The 24,845-nt window shown below is 41.7% G+C and overlaps 2 protein-coding genes across 2 annotated transcripts; both read right to left on the bottom strand.

The window, feature by feature from the left end:
* Nucleotides 1-19,515: 19,515 nt before the first annotated feature.
* On the bottom strand, nt 19,516-20,806 carry LOC142149972 (cholesterol 25-hydroxylase-like protein 1, member 2). Its single transcript, XM_075205248.1, has one exon. It carries the CDS (start codon nt 20,790-20,792, stop codon nt 19,851-19,853), a length of 942 nt encoding a protein of 313 aa, XP_075061349.1. The 5' UTR covers nt 20,793-20,806; the 3' UTR covers nt 19,516-19,850.
* A 1,981-nt stretch (nt 20,807-22,787) lies between these two features.
* On the bottom strand, nt 22,788-24,042 carry LOC142149971 (cholesterol 25-hydroxylase-like protein 1, member 1). Its single transcript, XM_075205247.1, has one exon. It carries the CDS (start codon nt 23,955-23,957, stop codon nt 23,388-23,390), a length of 570 nt encoding a protein of 189 aa, XP_075061348.1. The 5' UTR covers nt 23,958-24,042; the 3' UTR covers nt 22,788-23,387.
* Between the last annotated feature and the right edge of the window lie 803 nt (nt 24,043-24,845).

The following is a 24,845-nucleotide window of genomic DNA, read 5'->3' as shown; positions in this document are numbered from 1 at the left end:
ACTGTGCCTCTCTTCTTTCCTATTTCCTCCATACTGTGCCTCTCTTATTTCCTATTTCCTCCATACTGTGCCTCTCTTCTTTCCTTTTACCTCCATACTGTGCCTCTCTTCTTTCCTTTTACCTCCATACTGTGACTCTCTTCTTTCCTATTTCCTCCATACTGTGCCTCTCTTCTTTCCTTTTACCTCCATACTGTGCCTCTCTTCTCCCCCTTTTACCTCCATACTGTGCCTCTCTTCTTTCCTTTTACCTCCATACTGTGCCTCTCTTCTTTCCTATTTCCTCCATACTGTGCCTCTCTTCTTTCCTTTTACCTCCATATTGTGCCTCTCTTCTTTCCTATTTCCTCCATACTGTGCCTCTCTTCTTTCCTATTTCCTCCATACTGTGCCTCTCTTCTTTCCTTTTACCTCCATACTGTGCCTCTCTTCTTTCCTTTTTCCTCCATACTGTGCCTGTCTTCTTTCCTTTTACCTCCATACTGTGCCTCTCTTCTTTCCTATTTCCTCCATACTGTGCCTCTCTTCTTTCCTTTTACCTCCATACTGTGCCTCTCTTCTTTCCTATTTCCTCCATACTGTGCCTCTCTTCTTTCCTATTTCCTCCATACGGTGCCTCTCTTCTTTCCTATTTCCTCCATACTGTGCCTCTCTTCTTTCCTTTTACCTCCATACTGTGCCTCTCTTCTTTCCTATTTCCTCCATACTGTGCCTCTCTTATTTCCTATTTCCTCCATACTGTGCCTCTCTTTTTTTCCCTTTTACCGCCATACTGTGCCTCTCTTCTTTCCTATTTCCTCCATACTGTGCCTCTCTTCTTTCCTATTTCCTCCATACTGTGCCTCTCTTCTTTCCTATTTCCTCCATACTGTGCCTCTCTTATTTCCTATTTCCTCCATACTGTGCCTCTCTTCTTTCCTTTTACCTCCATACTGTGCCTCTCTTCTTTCCTTTTACCTCCATACTGTGCCTCTCTTCTTTCCTATTTCCTCCATACTGTGCCTCTCTTCTTTCCTATTTCCTCCATACTGTGCCTCTCTTCTTTCCTTTTACCTCCATACTGTGCCTCTCTTCTTTCCTATTTCCTCCATACTGTGCCTCTCTTCTTTCCTTTTACCTCCATACTGTGCCTCTCTTCTTTCCTATTTCCTCCATACTGTGCCTCTCTTCTTTCCTATTTCCTCCATACTGTGCCTCTCTTCTTTCCTTTTACCTCCGTACTGTGCCTCTCTTCTTTCCTTTTTCCTCCATACTGTGCCTGTCTTCTTTCCTTTTACCTCTATACTGTGCCTCTCTTCTTTCCTATTTCCTCCATACTGTGCCTCTCTTCTTTCCTATTTCCTCCATACTGTGCCTCTCTTATTTCCTATTTCCTCCATACTGTGCCTCTCTTCTTTCCTTTTACCTCCATACTGTGCCTCTCTTCTTTCCTTTTACCTCCATACTGTGACTCTCTTCTTTCCTATTTCCTCCATACTGTGCCTCTCTTCTTTCCTTTTACCTCCATACTGTGCCTCTATTCTTTCCTTTTACCTCCATACTGTGCCTCTCTTCTTTCCTTTTACCTCCATACTGTGCCTCTCTTCTTTCCTATTTCCTCCATACTGTGCCTCTCTTCTTTCCTTTTACCTCCATATTGTGCCTCTCTTCTTTCCTATTTCCTCCATACTGTGCCTCTCTTCTTTCCTATTTCCTCCATACTGTGCCTCTCTTCTTTCCTTTTACCTCCATACTGTGCCTCTCTTCTTTCCTTTTTCCTCCATACTGTGCCTGTCTTCTTTCCTTTTACCTCCATACTGTGCCTCTCTTCTTTCCTATTTCCTCCATACTGTGCCTCTCTTCTTTCCTTTTACCTCCATACTGTGCCTCTCTTCTTTCCTATTTCCTCCATACTGTGCCTCTCTTCTTTCCTATTTCCTCCATACGGTGCCTCTCTTCTTTCCTATTTTCTCCATACTGTGCCTCTCTTTTTTCCTTTTACCTCCATACTGTGCCTCTCTTCTTTCCTATTTCCTCCATACTGTGCCTCTCTTCTTTCCTTTTACCTCCATACTGTGCCTCTCTTCTTTCCTTTTACCTCCATACTGTGCCTCTCTTCTTTCCTTTTACCTCCATACTGTGCCTCTCTTCTTTCCTATTTCCTCCATACTGTGCCTATCTTCTTTCCTATTTCCTCCATACTGTGCCTCTCTTCTTTCCTTTTACCTCCATACTGTGCCTCTCTTCTTTCCTATTTCCTCCATACTGTGCCTGTCTTCTTTCCTATTTCCTCCATACTGTGCCTCTCTTATTTCCTATTTCCTCCATACTGTGCCTGTCTTCTTTCCTTTTACCTCCATACTGTGCCTCTCTTCTTTCCTATTTCCTCCATACTGTGCCTCTCTTCTTTCCTTTTACCTCCATACTGTGCCTCTCTTCTTTCCTATTTCCTCCATACTGTGCCTCTCTTCTTTCCTATTTCCTCCATACTGTGCCTCTCTTCTTTCCTATTTCCTCCATACTGTGCCTCTCTTTTTTTCCTTTTACCGCCATACTGTGCCTCTCTTCTTTCCTATTTCCTCCATACTGTGCCTCTCTTATTTCCTATTTCCTCCATACTGTGCCTCTCTTCTTTCCTTTTACCTCCATACTGTGCCTCTCTTCTTTCCTTTTACCTCCATACTGTGCCTCTCTTCTTTCCTATTTCCTCCATACTGTGCCTCTCTTCTTTCCTATTTCCTCCATACTGTGCCTCTCTTCTTTCCTTTTACCTCCATACTGTGCCTCTCTTCTTTCCTTTTACCTCCATACTGTGCCTCTCTTCTTTCCTATTTCCTCCATACTGTGCCTCTCTTCTTTCCTATTTCCTCCATACTGTGCCTCTCTTCTTTCCTATTTCCTCCATACTGTGCCTCTCTTCTTTCCTTTTACCTCCATACTGTGCCTCTCTTCTTTCCTTTTACCTCCATACTGTGCCTCTCTTCTTTCCTTTTACCTCCATACTGTGCCTCTCTTCTTTCCTATTTCCTCCATACTGTGCCTCTCTTCTTTCCTATTTCCTCCATACTTTGCCTCTCTTCTTTCCTATTTCCTCCATACTGTGCCTCTCTTCCTTCCCCTTTCCTCCATACTGTGCCTCTCTTCTTTCCTATTTCCGCCATACTGTGCCTCTCTTCTTTCCTTTTACCTCCATACTGTGCCTCTCTTCTTTCCTTTTACCTCCATACTGTGCCTCTCTTATTTCCTATTTCCTCCATAGTGCCTTTCTGCGTTATTCCCTTTTTTTTTTTACTTACCTTTCTGTTAGCTTCATTCTTCTCCTCTCTTCTGTCTTCTTTTTTCTTTCCTGGTCCTCTCCGCGCTACTCCTCACTGAATGACAGGCGTGACTTGATGACGTCACGCCTGTCATTCAGTATCAACAGTGCAGAGAGGAGGGAGGAGGAGGGACGCCAGCGCCGCGGTGAGGTGAGTAGTGTATCTTTTTTTTTTTTCTACTACCCGGCTCCCCCCACCAACAAAGGGAGCCCCGAAACCCCCCCCCACCACCCCTCCCGCTGGCGCCGTTAAAAAAAAAAAGAGTTTAAAAAAATTTTCAAAAAATCAGTAGAAGTTATGCGCGCGGCGGCGGGGGGCCCTCGGAGAGAGGGGGGCCCGGGGCACATGCCCCCTGTGCCCCCCCCTTAATCCGGCTATGATCATGAACCCCCTTCATCACTCTGTTCCATGCTGCTCCATCTCCTTCATTACTCTGTGCCATGCTGCTCCTCCTCTCCTTCATCACACGCCATGCTGCTTCCCCTTCATCACACTGTGCAATCCTGCCTCCCTCTCTTTCATTACACTGTGCCATGCTGCTCCCCCTTTCCTACATCACTCTGTTCCCTGCTGCCCCCCTCTCCCCTTCATTACTCTGTGCCATGCTGCCACCCTCCCCTTCATTACACTGTGCCAAGCTGCTCCCCCCTTCATCACACTGTTCCATCCTATCCCCCCTCCTTTATTACACTGTGCCATGCTGCGCTCCCCTTCATCACGCTGTGCCATGCTGCCCACCCTCCCCTTTATCACACTGTGGCATGCTGCTCCCCCTTCATCACTGTGCTATCCTGTCCCCTCTTTCCTTTATCACTGTGCCATGTCGCCCCCTTCATCACTCTGTTCCATGCTGCCCTCCCTCTTCCCTTCATTACTCTGTGCCATGCTGCCCCCCTTACCTTCATCACTCTGTTCCATACTGCCTACCTTCATCACTCTGTGCCATGCTGCTCCCCCTCTGCTTCATCACTCTGTTCCATTCTGCCCCCCCTTTCCCCTTCATCACTCTGTTCCATGCTGCCCCCTCCTCTCCCCTTCATTACTCTGTGCCATGCTGCCCTCCTCCCCTTCATTACACTGGGCCATGCTGCTCCCCCTTCATCATACTTTGCCATCCTGCCCCCCTCTCCTTCATCACTATGCCATGCTGCCCCCCTCTCCTTCATCACTGTGCCATACTGCCCCCAATCTCCTTCACCTCTGTGCCATCTTGCCCCCTCTCCTTCATCACTGTGCCATTCTGCCCCCCTCTCCTTCATCATTGTGCCATGCTGCCCCCCTTCATCACTCTGTTCCATGCTGATCCCCTTCATTACACTGTGTCATGCTGCCTCCCCTACCCTTCATCACACTGTGTCATGCTACTCCCCCTCTCCTTCATCACACTGTGCCATGCTTCTCCCCCCTTCATCATAGCGTGCCATACTGCCCCCCCTTCATCATACTGTGGCATCCTGCTTCCCACCCTTGATCACACTGTGCCATCCTGCCCCCCTGTCCCTGCCCCCCTCTCCTTCATTACACTGTGCCATACTGCTCCCCCCTTCATCACACTGTGCCATCCTGTCACCTTTCCTTCATCACTGTGCTATGCTGTTCCCCCTTTATCACTGTGCCGTACACCATTTGCGACAGTTACCCAGCAGGAACGTGGTTCTTGATGCCCTAAAGGAGTCCAGTGGTGGCAGAAGGCTCGGTCTACTGCGGCAGGAGGGGCGTTTTTGGAATAACGAAAGGGGACGGTGGCAAATTAAGCCCAGTCGGTTCCCAGCAACAACAGACAGGGTGGCATAGGTGGTCCTTCTTGTCACACTGGTGCTGTTTGATAAAGAATATGTTAGCACTGTAGGGGCTTGTAAACAAAAGGTAACCATGCTCCATAGCAATGTGTTCTGTTTTGGGTTGCAAGTGTCTGTTACATGCACGCTTTGGGAGACATCTTTGCGCTGCCGTTAAGCCTGGCGCAAGTTTACATGTTTGTTGCAACTGGGAAGTATTTATCAAGTTACAGGCAGGGGCTGGTTGGCAGTCTTTAGCCCGGAGGGCAAGCACATAGCACTGGCCCATATGTAGCAGCCCATCCTTAAAGGGTGGTCTTCGGTACAATATTTAGCAATATAAAAAGTGGCTATTTAGTGTTGCTTAACCCAGCGATACTTTATTATTATAAATGATAAATCTTAAATAATGAAAACAAAAAATGTAACAAAAAACAAACCAGTTTATATTGCATTTTATTTTATATGTTACTTCTCCCTACAGCACTTTTGTTTTTTTTACATACCTTGCTGATTATAGTGGGGTATAAATCATATTATAGCAATAGATATCATGTTCTATTACAGTATTGAACACAGGGGCTAATTTATCAAAATGCTAAAAGCTCTTTTGCTTTAAAAACCTGATGTTTTTGCCAGCAAAAGGGCTTGTTTTTGCATTGGACTATATACTATTAGGGTTATTATTTGTTTTAACGTTAACCTAAAAAAATAATATCAGTGGTGCTACTGGTAGGAGAAGCAGAGCAATAGTTGTCAGTCTGAAACCCTGGCCCAGAGCTGGATTAAGGCTCTTGGGGGTCCAGGGTACTTTAGACAGGGTGGACTCTTATGATGTAAAATGGTTATCATTTGAGACAAATACACAGGCAATGCTGTGTGTGCTAGAGTTAGGTGCACGTAGCTCTGCCTTCACGAGCAGTACAGTGTGAAGCAGGACATACCTCCCAACTGTCCTTGCAATCAGACCAAATCCTGAGACAGTCACCCAAATTCGGGACTGCTCCAACAGATTCAGAACAGTTGGCTGTCCTGCTCTATCCTACCTGTTCACTTTCACCACTTGTGACTGCTGGTGTCTTTAGATCAGTAGCTGCTTATCTGGTGTCCTGAAATGTTGGGGGCCTATTTGGAAAAATTGGGTACATCAAATGTAGAAAACTCCAACCAGCCTCAGTGTTAAATCAATATAACATACTTTTCATAAAGCCTCCCTCCAGCCCAAAATTAAAATAATAGTATTCACACTTGATAAATAGATCTACTTCCCTCCAACTAGCCCTGACATTAAATTGATAGCATGCACATTTAATAAATAGACCTATTTACCCCCAACATTAAATAGTATTCCATTTAACAAACAGAGCTATTTCCCTCCCTCCAAACAGCCCCAGCAATATATATTGCATTTATGTTTAATAAATATATCCATTTCCCACAACCACCCCAGGCATTAAATAATTCATAATCACATTTAATAAATATACCTCATATTTCCCAAACATCCCTACATTCAATTAAAAGCTGTCAAACCACCCCAGCATTAAAGGTCCAATCACCCCATCTTAACTTCATAGGCCCCACTAAAAAATTGCCCCACCACCCACAAATAAAATAGCAACCATAATTAGCCCCAAACCTGCACTCCACCATTAAATTAAGATCCCACTTCCCTCACACATTATATTAATATATTGCCCCCCCCCCCACACACACACACACACATTATATTAACATACTGCCCCCCCCCCCCCCACAAATTATATTAATATACTGGCCCCCTCTCACTGACACACACAAACGCACACAATATATACACTGGCCCTTCACACACACACACACAATATATACACTGGCCCCCTCTCTCACACACGCTATATATACACTGGCCCCTCTCACACACACACACACACACACACACATACACAATATATACACTGTCCCAATGATGCATAGCCACGCCCCCAGTTGTATGACCACAGTCAATCCCAAAAAATTGTCACATGCTCACCTGTAATGGGGGCCCCATGAAGTGGTTGTACCGAGGCCCTGAATTGCTCTTGGCAGCCCTGTATACACTGGGCCCTTCACACACACACACACACACACACACACACACACACACACACACACACTATATACACTGGCTCCCTTACACATACAATATATACACTGGCCCCCCTTACACACACAATATATACACTGACCCCCTCACACACACACAAAATATATACACTGGCCCCCTCACACACACACACACACACACACACACACACACACACACACAATATCTACAATATCTACCATTCTCTCTCCCTCCCTCCTCTCCAGGGTGTCCGCCTGCCTCTCCGCCATCTCCTCCTGGATGTCTTCTAGATTCTTCAAACTTAATCTCGCTAAAACCGAACTTATTGTCTTTTCCCCCCGCTCACTCCCCCTCCCCTTCCGACCTTTCTATCACCTTCTCAACTCCTCTATTTCCCCTGTTTCTCAACTTCGCTGCCTCGGCGTCACCCTGGACTCCTCTCTCTCCTTTGCCCCTCATATCCTCTCTCTCGCTAAATCTTGCCGATTCCAGCTGCGCAACATCGCACGCATCCGGCCCTTCCTCTCCCAAGATGCCACTAAAGGTCTTGTCCACTCTCTTATTATCTCCAGCTTGGACTACTGTAACCTCCTCCTTTCTGGCCTCCCCCGCTCTCATCTCGCTCCCCTTCGCTCCGTACTCAATGCTGCCGCTCGGCTCATTTTCCTTTCTCGCCCCTCATCTTCTGTCTCCCCCCTCTACCAATCCCTCCACTGGCTCCCCATCCCCTACAGAATCGTGTTCAAGCTCCTCACTCTTACTTTCAAGGCCCTCTCCAACTCCACTGCTCCCTACATCTCCAACCTTATCTCCATTCATGCTACATCCCGCCCTCTGCGTTCGGCTAACGACCGACGCCTCTCTTCCCCCCTGGTTACCTCCTCCCATGCTCACATCCAAGACTACTCCAGCTCCCCAGCTCCATTAGAACTTCCCTCAACTTGTCCAGCTTCAAACGGGCCTTAAAAACCCACCTCTTCCTTAAAGCCCTCCAGTCCCCCACCTAATTGACCTCCTCCCAGTCCCCCCCTACCAACCTCCCACTCCTGCCCTCCATCCTGTCCCCCTCTTACCTCCCTCCTTTTCATTACCTCCCTCCTTTTCACTCTCCTCTCCCCCTCTCTCCGTCTCTGCCTCCGTTCTCCCCATTTCCTCCTCCTACCATTGCGTCTCTGTCCGTCCTACCCTCCCCTGAGATTGTCTCTTCCGTGAGGTCCTCCTGCCCTTCTATTCTTCTCTCTACCCCGCTGGGGGCTCTCACCTCTCATCTAGCTTTACATTGAGCTTCTGAGTTACTGTGCTTTTTGTTAACTGTACCGTGCTGTCTCACCCTGTATCGTGTTTCTGTCTGTCCCTGTACAGCGCTACGGATACCTAGTGGCGCCCTATAAATAAAAATTAATAATAATAATACACTGATCCCCACACCCACACACACACAATATATAAACTGACCCCCTCACACACACACACACACACACACACACACATTATATATACACTGGCCCTCTTACACACACAATATATACACTGGCCCCCCCACACACACAGTATATACACTGCCCCCCCCCACACACATACACAATATATACACTGGTCCCCTCACACACACAATATATATACACTGGCCCCCTCATTTACACACACTATGTACACTGGCTCCCTCACACACACACACACACAATATATACACTGGCCCCCCTCACACACACACAATATATACATTGGCCCCCCTCACACACACACAATATATACATTGGCCCCCTCACACACACAATATATACACTGGCCCCCTCACACACACAATATATATACTGGCCCCCTCAAATACACACAACATATACACTGGCCCCCTCAACACACACAATATATACTGGTCCAAACAATGTACTGACACACATACACACAATAACCTGACACACACACAATAACCTGGCCCACACACACAATAACCTGACACACACACACACTATACACTAACATACCACCTCCACGCCACCGCCAGAACTTACCTTGCTCCAGGCACGCCGTTCGCTGGGAGGTGTTGATCCTCTTCACACAACGGATGGCACCTGTCACGTTGTGTGCGTCCCATGTGACATCAGTAGGAGGCCACAAATAGTGGAGGGGAGGGAGGGGGGTTGGATCCTATGGATCCACGGCCAATGGGAGAAGGTAGCTGGTCCCGGAGGAGGAGTCAGCCACCAAGTAATAGAGACCGTCCCAAAATAGATTCTTGTGGTCCGGCCCGGGGGGGCATATGCCCTGCCCCCCGGCCCAGTCTGCCCCTGGTTACAGGGATCAATTTTAAGCCACCTTGGTTGGGACTATGAAAAGTTGAGTCATACGCCCAGCACAGGTTTCTTAATCTCTTAGATTCTTCTTCAGTTCAGAAGCCATGCAAATGTAACAATCCCTATCAAGTTTATTTTAGAGGGACTTTGATTTTGAGCTCTCCCAAGAGGAGGATGAGTCTTTTGGATACTCTGTTTATGACAATTCTACAAGCATGGAAGAATAGCCCTTTATGAAAGAGGGAGTGGGCACATTGGTCCAGACCCTTAATATTCGTCATACTCTTAATACTCAGGAATCAGAGGAGTCTGATTTTTCTGACATTTCTCTTCTTAAGAGAAAGGAAAAGCAAATTATTTATTTAGTCTTTTCTCCTCAATTTTCCCAGATGTTAGCGGTACCATGATCTAAAACTGATAAAACAAGACTGGCCCTCATAGAGGCCATTCAATGTTTGCTGGCCTCACCGGGGATTGTTTTAGTTGTGGAAATTCAAAAGATCCATGGACTTAACTCCAATATATTTCTGGTTCAGAAACTAGGCATGACCTATTGACTCATCTTGAACCTGGAGTCTCTAAACAACCGTATTTAAGTGGACAGGTCAAGATGCAATCCTTATGGTCAGTAATCAATGGCATGGAGCAGAACAAATCCCTTGCTTCCATGGAAATAAATTACACCTACCTTCACATCCAGATCTAGGAGAGGCATCAGGACCTCCTCAGATTTATTGGAAGAGACTTAAGACTTCCCAGTTCAGTGCCCTTCCTTCCGGATTGGCTATGACAATTGGCTATGGTATTTACCAAAGTTATGGTGGTCATGGCCGTTATGCTCAGATCGAAAGGAGTCACAGTGATTCCTTATTTGGACAAATTGCTATTTAAGTCTGACTCTTCCCTTCTCAACCACCTACCTATAGCAGCTTAATTGTTAGAATGTCACAGCTGCATAATCCAACATTTACTTAGCCACTTAATTCATCAGATTGTCATCATCAGATTGTCATCTCAGACATGATAGTCCCTCTGAAGACTGAAGATGGACAACAAGGGTCATCCCTTTTCAATCTGGGACTAGACCTTAGTAACGCTGGACACCAGTCTTCAGGGATGGGGGCAATGACACCAGACCCAATGCTTCAATTAGGCAAATTTAGACGGCTACCCCAGGGCACAGGGATTTGGAGTGTGCTACTGAGGCGCACTACCATGTTGAAGATGTCAGCACGAGAGGCACCTAAAAGGTTTAATGGAAAGCTATTGATCTGGTAGCTACACTTACAGTGGTGGTAATCATTTTCATGATTACCACCATTCTGACACCGAGAACACCTACAATAAAATCCGAATGTGTAAAAAAACCGATTTGCATTTAACCAGACTTCTGTCCAAAACGACGGTCTACTTATCCGATAGCAACACCATGCTATTCCGATACACACATGTTCGATGTCATCGCGACCTCAATAAATCGTAATTTAAAGCGGCAATGGCGGGACCCCTCATGTTAAGTGTTTAAACCCTTAATCTGACATTGCCGCTTTAAATTAAGATTTATTGAGGTCGCGATGACATCAAAGTTTGGTGTCGGACATGTGTGTATTGGAATAACTTGCGGGGAGCATGGTGCTGCGATTGGATATGTAGACCGTTGTTTTGGAGGTAAGTCTGGTTAAATGCAAATCATTTGTTTACACTTTCGGATTTATATTGCAGGTGTCCTCATTGTCGGAATTTTCCACACTGTTAAACCGTACCCCACCTACTTACAGAGCAGCAGGAGCTCTGTCTCTCTATATTAGCATCATGTGACTGCTGCAGTCACATGTTACACAGTAGAGGGGGCATATGAGAACAGCTGGTGAGAATGTGACGGAAAAGCTGGTGGGCGGGGGAGCATATCAGTAATATCAGGTGTGTGACCTGCGCATAATGATCAGTGTGTATCAGGTGTGTAATACCAGATTGACCTGTATAGTGATCAGTGTAGTGGTCGAAGTTGGATTGTATACAGTGGTATGCCATACTGCCACTTCTCCTACTGCGTTCATTGTAAAAATATAAAATTCCCTTCCCTTACATTCCCAGTCCCATTCCCTTCTAAATTTCCACTTTGACCATTGGATCAGCGTGTATGGGAAAAGTAAATAGGGTTGTGGTAGAGCTCTAGTGCTATCAGCACAGGGCCGGGTACATCTAGGGAGGGGTGGTACGCATTTGTTTTTTGCAGACCCAATCTCCCTAGGGAATCAAGCTCCATGATGACCAGCATTTTGGCAACGGGACCCATGCTTTTTGTACCCCTGATTTTGCTAGTACCAGACTGGCAGCACTAGGGTTGCTTAAGCTTTTTTTTTTGGGTGGTAAAGGGAGGATGGAGGGGCATGCCGTTTTTTTTGGTTTACATTTCTTCAGCTTTTCTTTGTTTTTTACATGTATTGCCATTTTAAATGTACTCCATGTTGACATTTTGACTATCTATTTTACAACCCTGTCTATATTTTACATTTTTTGTAGACATTATGATGTAGATGTTCTGACTGTCGACCTTTTAACTGTGTCGACCTTTTGAGTGTAGATATTTTGGTGTAGAAATTTTCACTGTCGACATTGTAACTATATCCTGACCAGGTTGTTGCTGGTTTCACATTATGACAGAGTACCCCACATTACTGGACTCCCTGTAATAGTGTGACCAGAACAGTCTCCCATTGTATGGTGCTGGTTACTGCTTTAGCATGGGATCCAATGCTTATTGTTTCCCTGATTTGGCGGTATCCAGTCCAAGTTTTTTGGGTGGAAGACAGGAGAGTTGTTTGCATTATTAATTTATTTACTCCATATATTTTTAACACAGCAGCAATCATCTTTCAGTATAACTTAAAATAAACACGTAAGGCCGCAATTCTGCATCCTTCATTTTATGCACAAATACAGCCTGCAAAATTGCCGACTCTTTAAATCAGGCCCCTATTGTGAATGAATCATAACAGAGACTTGTCATAGAAACATAATACCCATCTTTGCTGTGAACACAGTCTTGTATATAATCTGTTTTTTTAGTTTACTCTTCTGTCACTATTCTACAAATCATCTTTAAACACATGGACAGAGGTAACTGCTCAGAACTTTTTTTTGCTTTTGTTAATGGCTGCCACCATGTCTGATAAGAAAGTAAAGTCTTTCTACCTACAGTTTAGAAGAGGAACGTCACTTACAGAGGTGGGTGAGGGAATTTTTCATACATATATACAGCATTAAATTAAAAACAAATGCTGAACTTTAAATTTTTTTATTTTTTTTTATCTACTGTTTGCAACAGGCACTTTCCCAGATCATACTGACCATCTGTTTGTACAAATCTTTATATAAATATATTTCTTTGTAACTCTTTTAGATACATCATATGGGAATACATAAACTTTAATATGAGCATGCCTTTAATTATTCTGCAGAGCTGCAATTTAGACAGTGCCACAGAGTGTAATATAACACAATAATCTGGAGACTATCAGCAAATAAGGTTTGATCAAACATCTCTGACACTGGGGCACCTATATCTTATTGTTACTTAAACTTCTCAATTGGATGTAAATGCTAATTAGATGTGCTTCATGTTTATTTTCTGTGGGCTGCTTTCAGTCCTAAAATGCTACAGACTTGCTGATGATTCCTCTCTTCATTTGTTTGTGGAGCTGCAAATAAAGAGGTCACAGTGTGTTACAGAAGCTTATTCATCAGGATTTCTTGGCAAGTGCACCCACCTTATTTCTTTATTCCAGCTAAGCTAACTAATGCGTGGGACTCCATCCTACACTCCAAATTTGGACCTTACAGGTTCGGGCTCATTGTAAATTATTTTCTTTAAAGAAACCACTCACCGTTATAAGTCAAACTCTGCAGTTATGATACATATATTAATGATATGAAGTTCAGAAATACATTCAATAAAATAGTCCAATGATTTTGACCAAGATCAAAAAGCAATCATTCTGCCAACTGAAATTTTTGTACACAAATTCAAAATAGCTGTACATACATTTTAGAAGGGGCCTGGCTTCTTAGATAATTCATATATGGCCAGTGATGGAAGTGGGCTGGTATACGGTGGAATGCCATACCACCACTTCTCCTGCTGCCTTGATTGGAAAACTATGAAACTACATTCACTTATATTCCCATTACATTTTCAATATCGGCAGTTCTAAGTCTGCATACCGATACTATTACATATCCTCTTCGACAACTGCATATGGCCATATACGACATTTAGTCAAACCTGGGAGGCATTTCAAATGTGAGGTCAAATAATTAGTCTAACAGACATACATTATGAAAAATGGAAGATCAATTAAATGGGAATTTGGTAGTAATATTTGACATCACGTTTTTTAACCTATGCCATTTAGTGTATGCCTCTGATCTTCTTGCAAAATGATTGTGCATTACCAACTAATATACAAACTACTAATCATATTTTTTATTTTTTTCATGTCTATAAATTACTGTTTATTGACAACAATACACTGAATTCCTTAAATAATTATAAATGTATTTTATCATTTAAAAATCGAACAACGGCCATGAATCTGATTTACACACATAATTTGGGTTCAGACTAAAAAAATATTAAGAAACTGTGGTTTGCATTAAAAGTTTTGACAAAGTATTTGGTAGTTTAGATTAGTTTGCTGCTTAACAGGGTTTCCCAAACCCAGTCCTCAGGGCTCCCCAACAGTGCAGGTTTTCCGGATCACATGTGACATAATTAGGACCACCTGTGGATCTGTTACAATGTGTCAGTCAGCAATGAATACACCTGTGCTCCAGCAAGGAGATATGAAAAACCTGCACTGTTAGGGAGCCCTGAGGACTGGATTTGGGAAACCCTGGCTTAATATGTATGAACAGCTGCATAAAAATCTTTTGATTAATTTATTCTGGAATACAGGAGTATGTGTAAGTCTTCTTATTAAGCATTACCAATACATTTTGTGTGAGCATTTAATAGCTGATCACATCTGTGTGCTTAAATCCAGTTTAATATGCTTCTTGCAGTGACTAATCACTATCTGGAAGAGGAAAAACAGAAGGATTGCATAGAGATGCAGTAGAGAGGCAAGCTATTTAAATCTGCAATGATATAAAGAAGTGGACAAATATATTAACTATGAACATGACATGTGCTCTAGAGTTGTGGCTGTGGGATACCAATTGTAAATCTCCTAGGGTGACAATTTATTTTATTTATCGTGACCATAGAATATCTGTTTAGCATTGTCCATGTAGTTTCTCTATTGTCTGTATTTACAATAATATCTATGATACAAACCTAGTCTATTGACATTTCGGTAAATAATACTTATAATCGCCAAGTTCTCATGTAAGAACATGCTGATTATACAGTAAACATACTTAACTTACCTGTTATCGACCAAGTGATGTATTTACCTGCATGGCCATAGCAGCTCCTAAGTGCAAGGATGCAAGCTGTGCCCCAACCGAAGTGCAGAGGATGGCAGCAGTGGAATCAGATAATAGTTGATGGTGGGGAGAACTTCTGTCAAAATATCACTGGACCTAGTTCATTAAGGAAAGTACTAATTTTTTTTACTTATGTTTTCTCCTGGATAAAGCCATGTTACAATGCAAGGGGTGCAAAATAGTTTATTATTTTGCAGATAAGTTAAATACTGGCTTCTTTTCCTAGATCAACTTGCTATCAAGTATTTGTGTGCTACATGAAAATACAGCCAGTATTTAACTTATGTGCAAAATAAAAAACTAATTTGCATCCCTTGCATTTCAAAATGGTTTTGTCCAGAAAACTTAAGTAGGAAATATTACTCAATTTCTTGCTTAACTTTCTTTAATCAGTCAGGCCCATTGTCTCTGTATAATTGTGGTTCTGTATGTCAGTCAATCTTTGTGTGCATGTGTGTCACTCTATGTGTGGTAATGTGTTTCTGTATGTAACATGTTTAATATTAGGAATAATCTAGCCCTTCTTTTAATATTACCTAATTTCAAATATCCTCATACTTTATAGCTGTCCGGCCCGGTGGAGAAGGGGGGTGGGGGGATTTGCTACCCTGCACCCAGGCCCAGCCCGCCCCTGGTACATAGTCCCATATGTAATATATATCTGTGTGCTATGTTTGCCATAGCATACTTGTTAATGGACTATATTCATGTTTTACCTACATACTGATGTTTTATTCAAATAACACCTTTTTGCATTTAAACATGTTTTCACTGTAACCACTGTTTGTCATTCTATTGTTTTTACAAAATAAAGAAAGAGACAGAGAACCATTGCAAGAAACTCAAAAGTGTGGACCATGTTATTCCAAGATCTTTTCTATGTCGAAATGAACTGGTGAATCATCTGTAACTATGTAAGGCAGAGGGTGGACATAAACTGGATTCTAATAGTATCAATACTGCGAAGCAAGATACAGGGGCATATTTACCATTCATTGCATTTTTTGCTCGTAAGTATCATCTGCCATCACAGTGATGACAGATGACTTAACGGAGCAATTTACCATTAAAGTCATGTCGGTGCCATAAATCCCACTCTGCAAGCGTGCTGCCTAGGTGTAATCCTTGACTTGCAACTATCCTTCGTTCCCCACATCAACTTTATATTTACATCATGCTGCATACTTCTAAAAAACATTTCCAGAATACATACATATCTCACACAAGACACTGCAAAAACTTTAAGTCATGCACTCATCATCTCCCGCATCGACTATTGTAATTCCCTCCTTACTAGTCTTCCCAAAATCAGACTCGAGTCCCTACAAGCTATTTTACACGCAGCGGCTAGATTGATTTTCCTTGCAAATCGTTTTAGAATTACTAAATCACTCTATAAGTCTCTACATTGGTTGCCTGTTTTTCAACGAATCCAATATAAAATTCTTCTACTAACATACAAGGCCATCAACAAATATGCACCAACATACATCTCCTCACTTCTCTCAAAATATCTCCCAACTTGACACCTCCGTTCTGCACAAGATCTGTGTCTCTCTTCTCATCACTTCCTCCCATTACAGGACTTTTTTCGGGCTGCACCCACTTTGTGGAATTCACTCCCACACACAACAAGAATTTCCTCTAGTCTTTAAACCTTCAAGTGTTCTCTGAAAACCCACCTCTTCAGACCAGCTTATTACATTCCTCTACTACCCTCTTAATCTCCCTAGGTTATCCTATTACCACCCTCTACAGAGCTAACACAAGAAAACAACTCTCTGAAAAACATAGTTGTGTGACTGAGCATACAGCCCACTAAATACTTTGTAACCTTTGCATTCTAACTGGACAAATATTCAATATGATGTAGCACTTACCCTTGTGTATCAAACCATTGTCCCATAGATTGTAAGCTTGCGAGCAGGGTCTTCTTACCTCTATGTATGTATTACCCAGTATTGTTTAATTGCTGTTTGTTCCCAATTGTAAAACGCTACAGAATCAATAGAATAAATGTTGATGATGATGATGAATATGACAACACGTCTGATATGAGTCTATCGTGTCAATGACTCTGTTCTAATGACAACTCCGGTTTCTGACCTGGAGTCTATACTGGGCTTGGGCGACCTAGGGTCTTCAGATGTCGTTAGTCAGTGGGATCAAGCTCCAAATCCTAAGCTTTTTGGAGTTTGATAAATGTATCCAGTCCCCATTGAAAATTATGGCATTATCTTCCTTTCTCGCTGCTCCACATCTGTCTCCCCCCACTACCAAGCCCTTCATTGGCTCCCCTTCCCCTGCAGAATCCTTTTCAGGCTCCTCACATACAAGCCCCTAGCCAGCTCCACTGCTACCTACATCTCCAACCTCATCTCTATTCACACTCAGTCCTACCCACTATGATCAGCCAAAGACCTTTGTTACTTTTTTTATTGTACCATACTGTTCTACCTTGTACAGTCCTATTGTTTGTACCCTGTGCAGTGCTGCAAACATCTTGTGGCGCCCTATAAATAAAAATAATTAATAATAATAAAATAATAATAATAATAATAATATCTCTGATATCTCCTGCATAAGGCATTTATTACATTGCAACTTTACTTAAAAATGCCTAAACCATGCGGAAACAACCATTTCCGCATGGTTTAAGGTTTGATAAATAGGCCCCTTACAGTGATATTTTATGTTAAAAGATTAGGAATAATTTGAACAAGCAACAAGTGTGGGGCGTGTGTGTTATGTCTTTTCACTTATTGTTGCAATTAGATATTGGTCATGTATGGGATTGTTTACCCAGAAGGTTAAAAAAACAAAAAACAAAACTAAAAACTATATGTAAATACCTGCTGCTCAGTGATAATGTCTTATGCACAGTTATGATTTTACTACAGTCACTGGGAGGAGCGCAGCTGAATTTAATGAGAAGAGAACTGTCAAGAGCAGGGTGGGAAAAGACAGGGGTAATATGAAATTGATACAACACAGACTACACAGACCACACACACAGGCACACATAATGGCCATCTGCTGTCATCTTCAGACTGCATTTACCAGCATTTCAAATAATTAATTACAAATTATTATGCTATCTGACGCTTTGAGAAGTGTAAGGGAATCAATGGAAGAGTACTTCATCTTGCTCTCCTGTCTCTACTGTTCACATGCTGTCAGTCACCGAACTCACTGATGTAATGAGTGACTGGTAACTCCTACTTCAAACAAAAGTACCCATGAGCCCTCTGTTTCATTTACACCTGCTGCTCCAATCATTAGCCAGTACATATGGCCTCAGACAAATGTCACCTAGCCAGCTGGCCGTTCTATTTGATGTATGATATGTTACTTCTATGTATATATTTAGCAATGAAACAAATAAAAAAAAATGTTAACTATTATATTAATTATGTAACTTTAAATAAATACTGTGTTGAACACAGGAGTGGGATATAGCTCACATGTTGCAATACAACGTGAGAAAGAGCTCTTGCATGGTTTCATTTTTCAGACTTGTTTATCTTCTATTTATTGCTCTGCTATTTTTTGCCATATAATTCCTTTTGTATTATTGTAGAATCATTATGCATGAATATCCTTCTCACTTAGTATTTCTTACATTATTTTGTAGTAAATAGTAATAGGTAGATTCCCTGTAAGCACAGATAATAGTCTCCACTTTCATAATTACATAAATGCAATAAACAGGTTGTATATGATGTATTACTAAACTGTAGGTCACAGTCATGCAGTTAAACATATATGTAGTATAGATTTCTACATGTAAGACAGATGGAGAAAATATTCGCCCAATGTCACCTTTATATTTTTATTACCAAGTATTGCTAATATAGGATTTGGTGCTTTTATTTGACTGTTGCTGTGAAATCTGCTTTGAATGTGTATAGTATACTATTTTCCTGTTTTAAACTGTTTAGTAAGCATGAAATGCTATGTTACGAACAATGGGAAGTCATTCTGTTAATGATTATAGCCTTTTTCTTACTCACAGACAGGGCCATCTTTTCCATTGGGCACTATGGGCAGCTTGCCCCCGGGCAAGGGGGCCCCAATAATGAGAATAAATAATCCTGCAAAAGAAAAAAACCTGCAAAAAAAACCTACAAGGGTCACTGAGCAAGTACATCTATCTATCTATCTATCTATCTCTATCTCTACATATCTATATCTATATACATCTATATATATATCTATATCTAGGGGCCCCGGTGCACTGCTTTGCCCGGGGTCCCATAATGTTGTTAATATGGCCCTGCTCACAGATGCATTGTTTGACTTATTTCCTTTACTTATTGTCAGTGAATTTAGTGATGTTTGGCAACTTTAGTTACTACCACTGATCTAATGTTGACATTATCCATTCTGTAATCTATATGAACAATAATTGTATACTTTATATATACATATCTGCAAACATATATTGAATTCAGTATACTATATTTAACATTGTATGTAAACAGTTTCCCTACTTTAATTGCACACAATATATATACATATCTGCATACATAAACAGAATTCTGTAAACTATATTTGACATTGTATGTAAACAGCTTCACAACCCCCTCCTAGCTTAACAGAAGCACTGAACAGACATATGTAGCGTCTAACAGTAACAAACAAATGTAAGAAACTGCTGGATGTAGTTCAGTAGCTAAAAATTAGTGGTTTACAGTACATTTGTTTCCTTTTAAGAGCACAGAATCCCCTTGCCAGCTGAACATTCTCTGACATATCACAAACTTCTTTCACCATCTGTGATTATCCAGGAACACTGGGTCTTCCTTCTTTAGATCATATAAATTATTTAGGTTCTCCATTTTCATTTGTATCAACACATAAGTATCAAATAGAGACGTATAACATTTTCTATATTATATATTATTTAAATGTTCCTTTCTTCTGCCATTCTGTCTGTTGGAAATACGCTTTCATCATAAAGACTGTCCTCCTGTTTACTAGCACAGCATGTTTTATTCAGTGTATCAACCTCCAGTATGCCCTTGACAGAATTGAAGTCTGCATGGGTGCCAAAGATTTTGTCCCAGTGTGTGAAGTGGGGAGCATAGTTGCTCATGGGTTTCTGGTGATGCACGTCGTGTTTTATTGGTCCCCCATAGATGCCAAATGGCATCAGATGGGATGTGGACCAGGGAAAGTCATAACCACAGTGGTCTTCAACGGAAACATATACATGGAATACCATAAATATCCAGGTTGTAAAAAGGTGGCACCTGAAGATTATAGGATTTAATGTGGTCCAGAATCCAACAGTCACCAGTTCCCAGCCCCCAAGACACTGGGTGGCTAAGGAAAAAGGAGCCATATATTCATGATGAATGGCATGGAAAGTCTTGTATAGCCACCGGTTTCTATGGTGGATCATATGCCAGATAAAGTATTGAAAATCAAAAAGCAGTAGGCTTCCCATTACCCCAATAACTACATCCAAAATGTTTGGAGACTCTTCTGGCAAAGGACATGGAGGTCTCCAATACCACTGGGCAACAGCAGCTGGGAAAATGAAAAACAGATGGTTGTACAGAGTCACTCCGAGGCAATGGAGAATCATTGGTCCAGTTGGATTTCTATCCTGTTGGATCTTGTACTTGTGAATATACGACCACCTTCTACCCATGATGTTAAAGACAAGATAAGGAATGCAGAACATTATGTAGCATGATACAGTAAGGACTACAGGAAAAAGTGGAGATCTAAGAGTATCAGAATAATGGAGCCGCAAGTAGTCCCATAATGGCTGCAGAAGTGGTCTGCTGTGAAGGTATATGTCCAAAACATGGTACAGACAGGAGAAGACCTCCATCATCAGCACCTGCTTAGCTATAATCTTCAGGAAAAATGCTGCATTGGCTCTTCCTTTTTATTATTCATTTGGATGGCGCTGAGCTGACTCCCCCTCCCATTCAGCAGCTTTCACAAGCCCAACAATTCAGACCCTTTCCAGCTCCCTGACAACACAGCCTGGCTCCAGGAGGATAATGTGACTGCTTTAAAGGGGCCACAATTAACAATTAACAGCTTTTAGTTACAGCTAGAAAAACATATGTGATGTGTGGCTTAATATACATGCTTGCAAAATAATTACTAGAACTGCATTTGAAGGAATTATACCAAGAAATAGGCCATTAATATGTCAAATTAACCCTATTACTCTCAAGTGAAGAAATACTATACTGCAGGAGTGTTAAATTACCACTGAATTATTTCTTTACCAAAGAGAGCAGTATACTAGCACACCAGACGTCATTCTGCCGACAAATAGTCTATACTTCCTCATATATGAACTTTGATCTGTTCTTTTACCTTTTAATGAAATATTGTACCTATTTTTAATTAATTATAAGTAAACCTAATCAAATGTCTTGTAAATGAAATTCTGTATTGTTTTGCTTTTTTTTTGTTATTCAGATAAAATGGTTTAATATGTCTTGATAGAAGGTGATATTCATTCAAAGAAATACAGAAAAGAAATACAGAAATCCCTATTTACAATAGTAGGATTAGAACATTGAAATGATTCCTTTTTATTTGTACCGATACCAATTGTGAGACGTGACATTTTTAAACATGTAACTTTAATGTAAAAATAGAATTAGTTCTGCAGATCTGTGCGGTAAGATCTTGGTTCTTATCTTTGTGGAGTTAGCAAAACAGTAAAAATTACTTTCTTTTCTTATTGAAAAAAAAACAACACCTAAGGCCTAATTCTTTAAGGAACGCAAAGTGAACGCAAGTTGAATACAGGTCTAAGTATGCACTGCCTATACGGCACCTGCATATGCAGACAGACATAACACACTGCAGGAAACGTACAAAGCCTATGCACATATATTATTATTATTATTATCATTTATTTGTTAGGCGCCACAAGGTTTCCGCAGCGCCGTACATAATACAAACAGGAGACCATACAGGGTGACATAGTACAGAGCAATAAACACAAAGTACCAATACTTCAGAACTCCGGGCAGACATATGAGCGAAGATGGAGTAGAAGAACAGGTATGGAGACAGGAGGGGAGAGGGGCCCTGCTCATATGAGCTCACATCCTAAGGGAGGGTGGACAAACAGGCACAGGAGGAAACCATTAAAGTAAGGGAGAGAAAGGCGGGGCTGGTGGAGAGAGGGGAGAACGAGAGAAAGATGTTTGCGAAGGTGCAACAAGGTAAGGGTTAAGTGGATTGTTGGTAGGCTTTGAGGAACAGGTGAGTTTTGAGTGCCCGTTTGAAGGAGCACAGACTGGGTGAGAGACGGATGGAGCGAGGGAGGTCGTTCCAGTGGAGGGGAGCAGCTCGGGAGAAGTCTTGGATTCTGGAGTGGGAAGAGGTGATCAGAGTGGAGGAGAGGCGATGGTCATTGGCCGAGCGCAGGGAGCGGGCAGGGGTGGGAATGGTGAGAAGGTTGGAGATATAGGGGGCAGTAGACTGGGAGAGGGCTTTGTACGTGGTGGTGAGGAGCTTGAAAATGGTCCTGTTGGTCTGTAGTTTCATGTAAAAGGGTATAAAGTCCTATTAGAACGCACAGAAAAAAAATTACATTATAAAACACCTGTTAATAATATAATCAATAATGGGGAAATAAAGTTGTTGTTTTTTTAATTTTTTAATATGAAATACATATATCAGGATGTTATTAATGTCTAATGTACATAAAATGCATTTTTACAGTTGCTCTTGATTACAAACACACATTCTATCATGCATAAGCGACCATCTTCACTATCCCTCGGCAGTTACACCGGACTTGCAAGTGATACGGCTGAAAATCACATACCTTAGAAATGCTCAAATCTTGAATCGGACGGATGTGCGTGAGCACAACCTTGGCATGCCCTTATTGTACATTGCCAACATACATACGCCCCTTCCCTTCCCCCTTCCACACATGAAGTCATAGGCTGTCGGAAGTGTTTTTTGCGTTTGAATATAAATTGGATGCACTTGCGTATAGTCCTTTTCTGAGCATGCGCAGTGCAATTTTACGCAAAATACTGCATGTATCGACATTTATATCTCTTAATGAATTGAGCCCATTATATTTTTTCTATCCATATTTTTTATTCGACTATTCATATTAACAATTCTAGACATTAATAAAAAAAACAATATGCCTATGCTGTGTGACAGGTAAATGCACATATGCACAGTTGATGTCATATATTGGTGTGAATGGAACTAGCAGAGCAAACTGCTTAAGAAGCACAATAAAAATACATACTAATATAAAGTGTCTGTATTGTGCTGCATACAGAGTTACAGAAGACCAGAGACTTCAGAGGTCTTTAGGAATGTCGGGGGGTTCTGGTTGGTCTGTAGTTTCATGTAAAATACAATGTTCGGTTTTCCCTCATTTCAAAGTTTTGCAGTTTCAACAGCAGCTTTTAGACTTTAGACTTCAATTCTATGCATTTTCTGCTGTAGGACAAGCCGTTCCAAAAATTAGGTCCCAGTGTCGAAAAAATGGGGCAAAGTTTTTGTCTGGCCTTTGATGATGCAGATCATGGGCCAGAGCCCCTCCATATAAGTCAAATGGTAGGATATGGTTAAGAGACCAAGGGAAATTATAGCCAATGTGATCATCTACTGACATCCAAATGCTAAGTACATTGCAAGTCCATGATGTCAATGGGTGACACCCTAATCGAATTGGATTAATGCTACTCCAAAACCCAACAGTTATAAGCTCATAGCCCCCGAGGTACTGACTAGACCATGAAAATGGGGCTATGTACTTGTGGTGGACAGCATGGACTTTCTTGTATAACCAGTGGTTTTTATGGTGCAGTATATGCCATATATAATACTGGAAGTCAAACAGAAGCAGACATCCTAAGACCTCTCCAAGAAGAGTGCACACGGAAGGAGCTTTCACCGGCAATAAGACATGTGGCATCCACATCCAATTCAGAAGTACAGTAGGAAATACATAGATCACATAGTTGGACACAGACTTCCAGATACAGAGAGTCATAATCCGTACTGTTGGACGCTTGGTCTTCTGTATTTTGTATTGGTAAAAAAACTGGCATCGCTCTCCCAGTATATCTATAACAGCAAATGGGAAGCTGAAGCACAGATAGCTAGTGAATGCCAGCAAGACTGGGAAAAAAGGACCACTCACTAGATCTCCAAACTCGGTAAGAATGTGATCCCAAAACGGCTGAAGAAACAAATGCTGGTAGCTAGAGTTTGAAGAGTTCATTCTGTTCTATGAGTTTAGACGCTCTTACTGCCCAATTTATCTGACTGCTAATCCTCAAAGATATTTTTTTAGAAGATTTTCGGGCTCCAGGGGAACAATCTCATTATGTAACAAAAATAGGCAATTGTTTTACTTGCAGATTAGTTTCTAAGTTGAACTGGATAATATGCTTTTCTAAGCTGCAGAAATGAAATAATGCATTACTCTTGTTTTCAAATGTCAAAATCTTAACTTTTTATATTCTTAGTTTGTGCCACTGTAAATAATAAAGGTATACAAAGTACAACTTGCTTTTGGTGGAGTAGCAATGCAGTTACTGCAGTGTAATATGCAGACGTGCTAGGATGAAACAGTGGTATGATGTGGTATGGGGAAAGGGGTCGTGTGTAAATCCAAAAGCTGTCAGGTTTGGGTAGACCATTTTCCCTGACAAATATGGCACTATGAAAGTTAATAGAGCCAGACAGTATTTGGTGCTACAATAGTGGCAATAAGATTATGGGATCTGTTTAACACAGTGCAAATTAATGTTGTTTTCTTTCCACACACCTAAAATTAGCTTTTTTCTACTCTTTATGAAGTGTCGTGTTTGTCTATACTTATAAACCTCACTCATAGTACAAGGCAGCAAATACAGTTTGCCTATTTAACAATGTC

The sequence above is a fragment of the Mixophyes fleayi genome, chromosome 4, assembly GCF_038048845.1.
Source record: "Mixophyes fleayi isolate aMixFle1 chromosome 4, aMixFle1.hap1, whole genome shotgun sequence".
NCBI lineage: Eukaryota > Metazoa > Chordata > Amphibia > Anura > Limnodynastidae > Mixophyes > Mixophyes fleayi.
The sequence above is the reverse complement of the archived record's forward strand: the minus strand, read 5'-3'. Positions and strand labels throughout refer to the sequence as shown.

Bases quoted from the DNA above. Each gene is read 5' to 3' on its own strand.
- LOC142149972 (XM_075205248.1), bottom strand. From the start codon at position 20,792: ATGATGGAGGTCTTCTCCTGTCTGTACCATGTTTTGGACATATACCTT.
- LOC142149971 (XM_075205247.1), bottom strand. From the start codon at position 23,957: ATGACTCTCTGTATCTGGAAGTCTGTGTCCAACTATGTGATCTATGTA.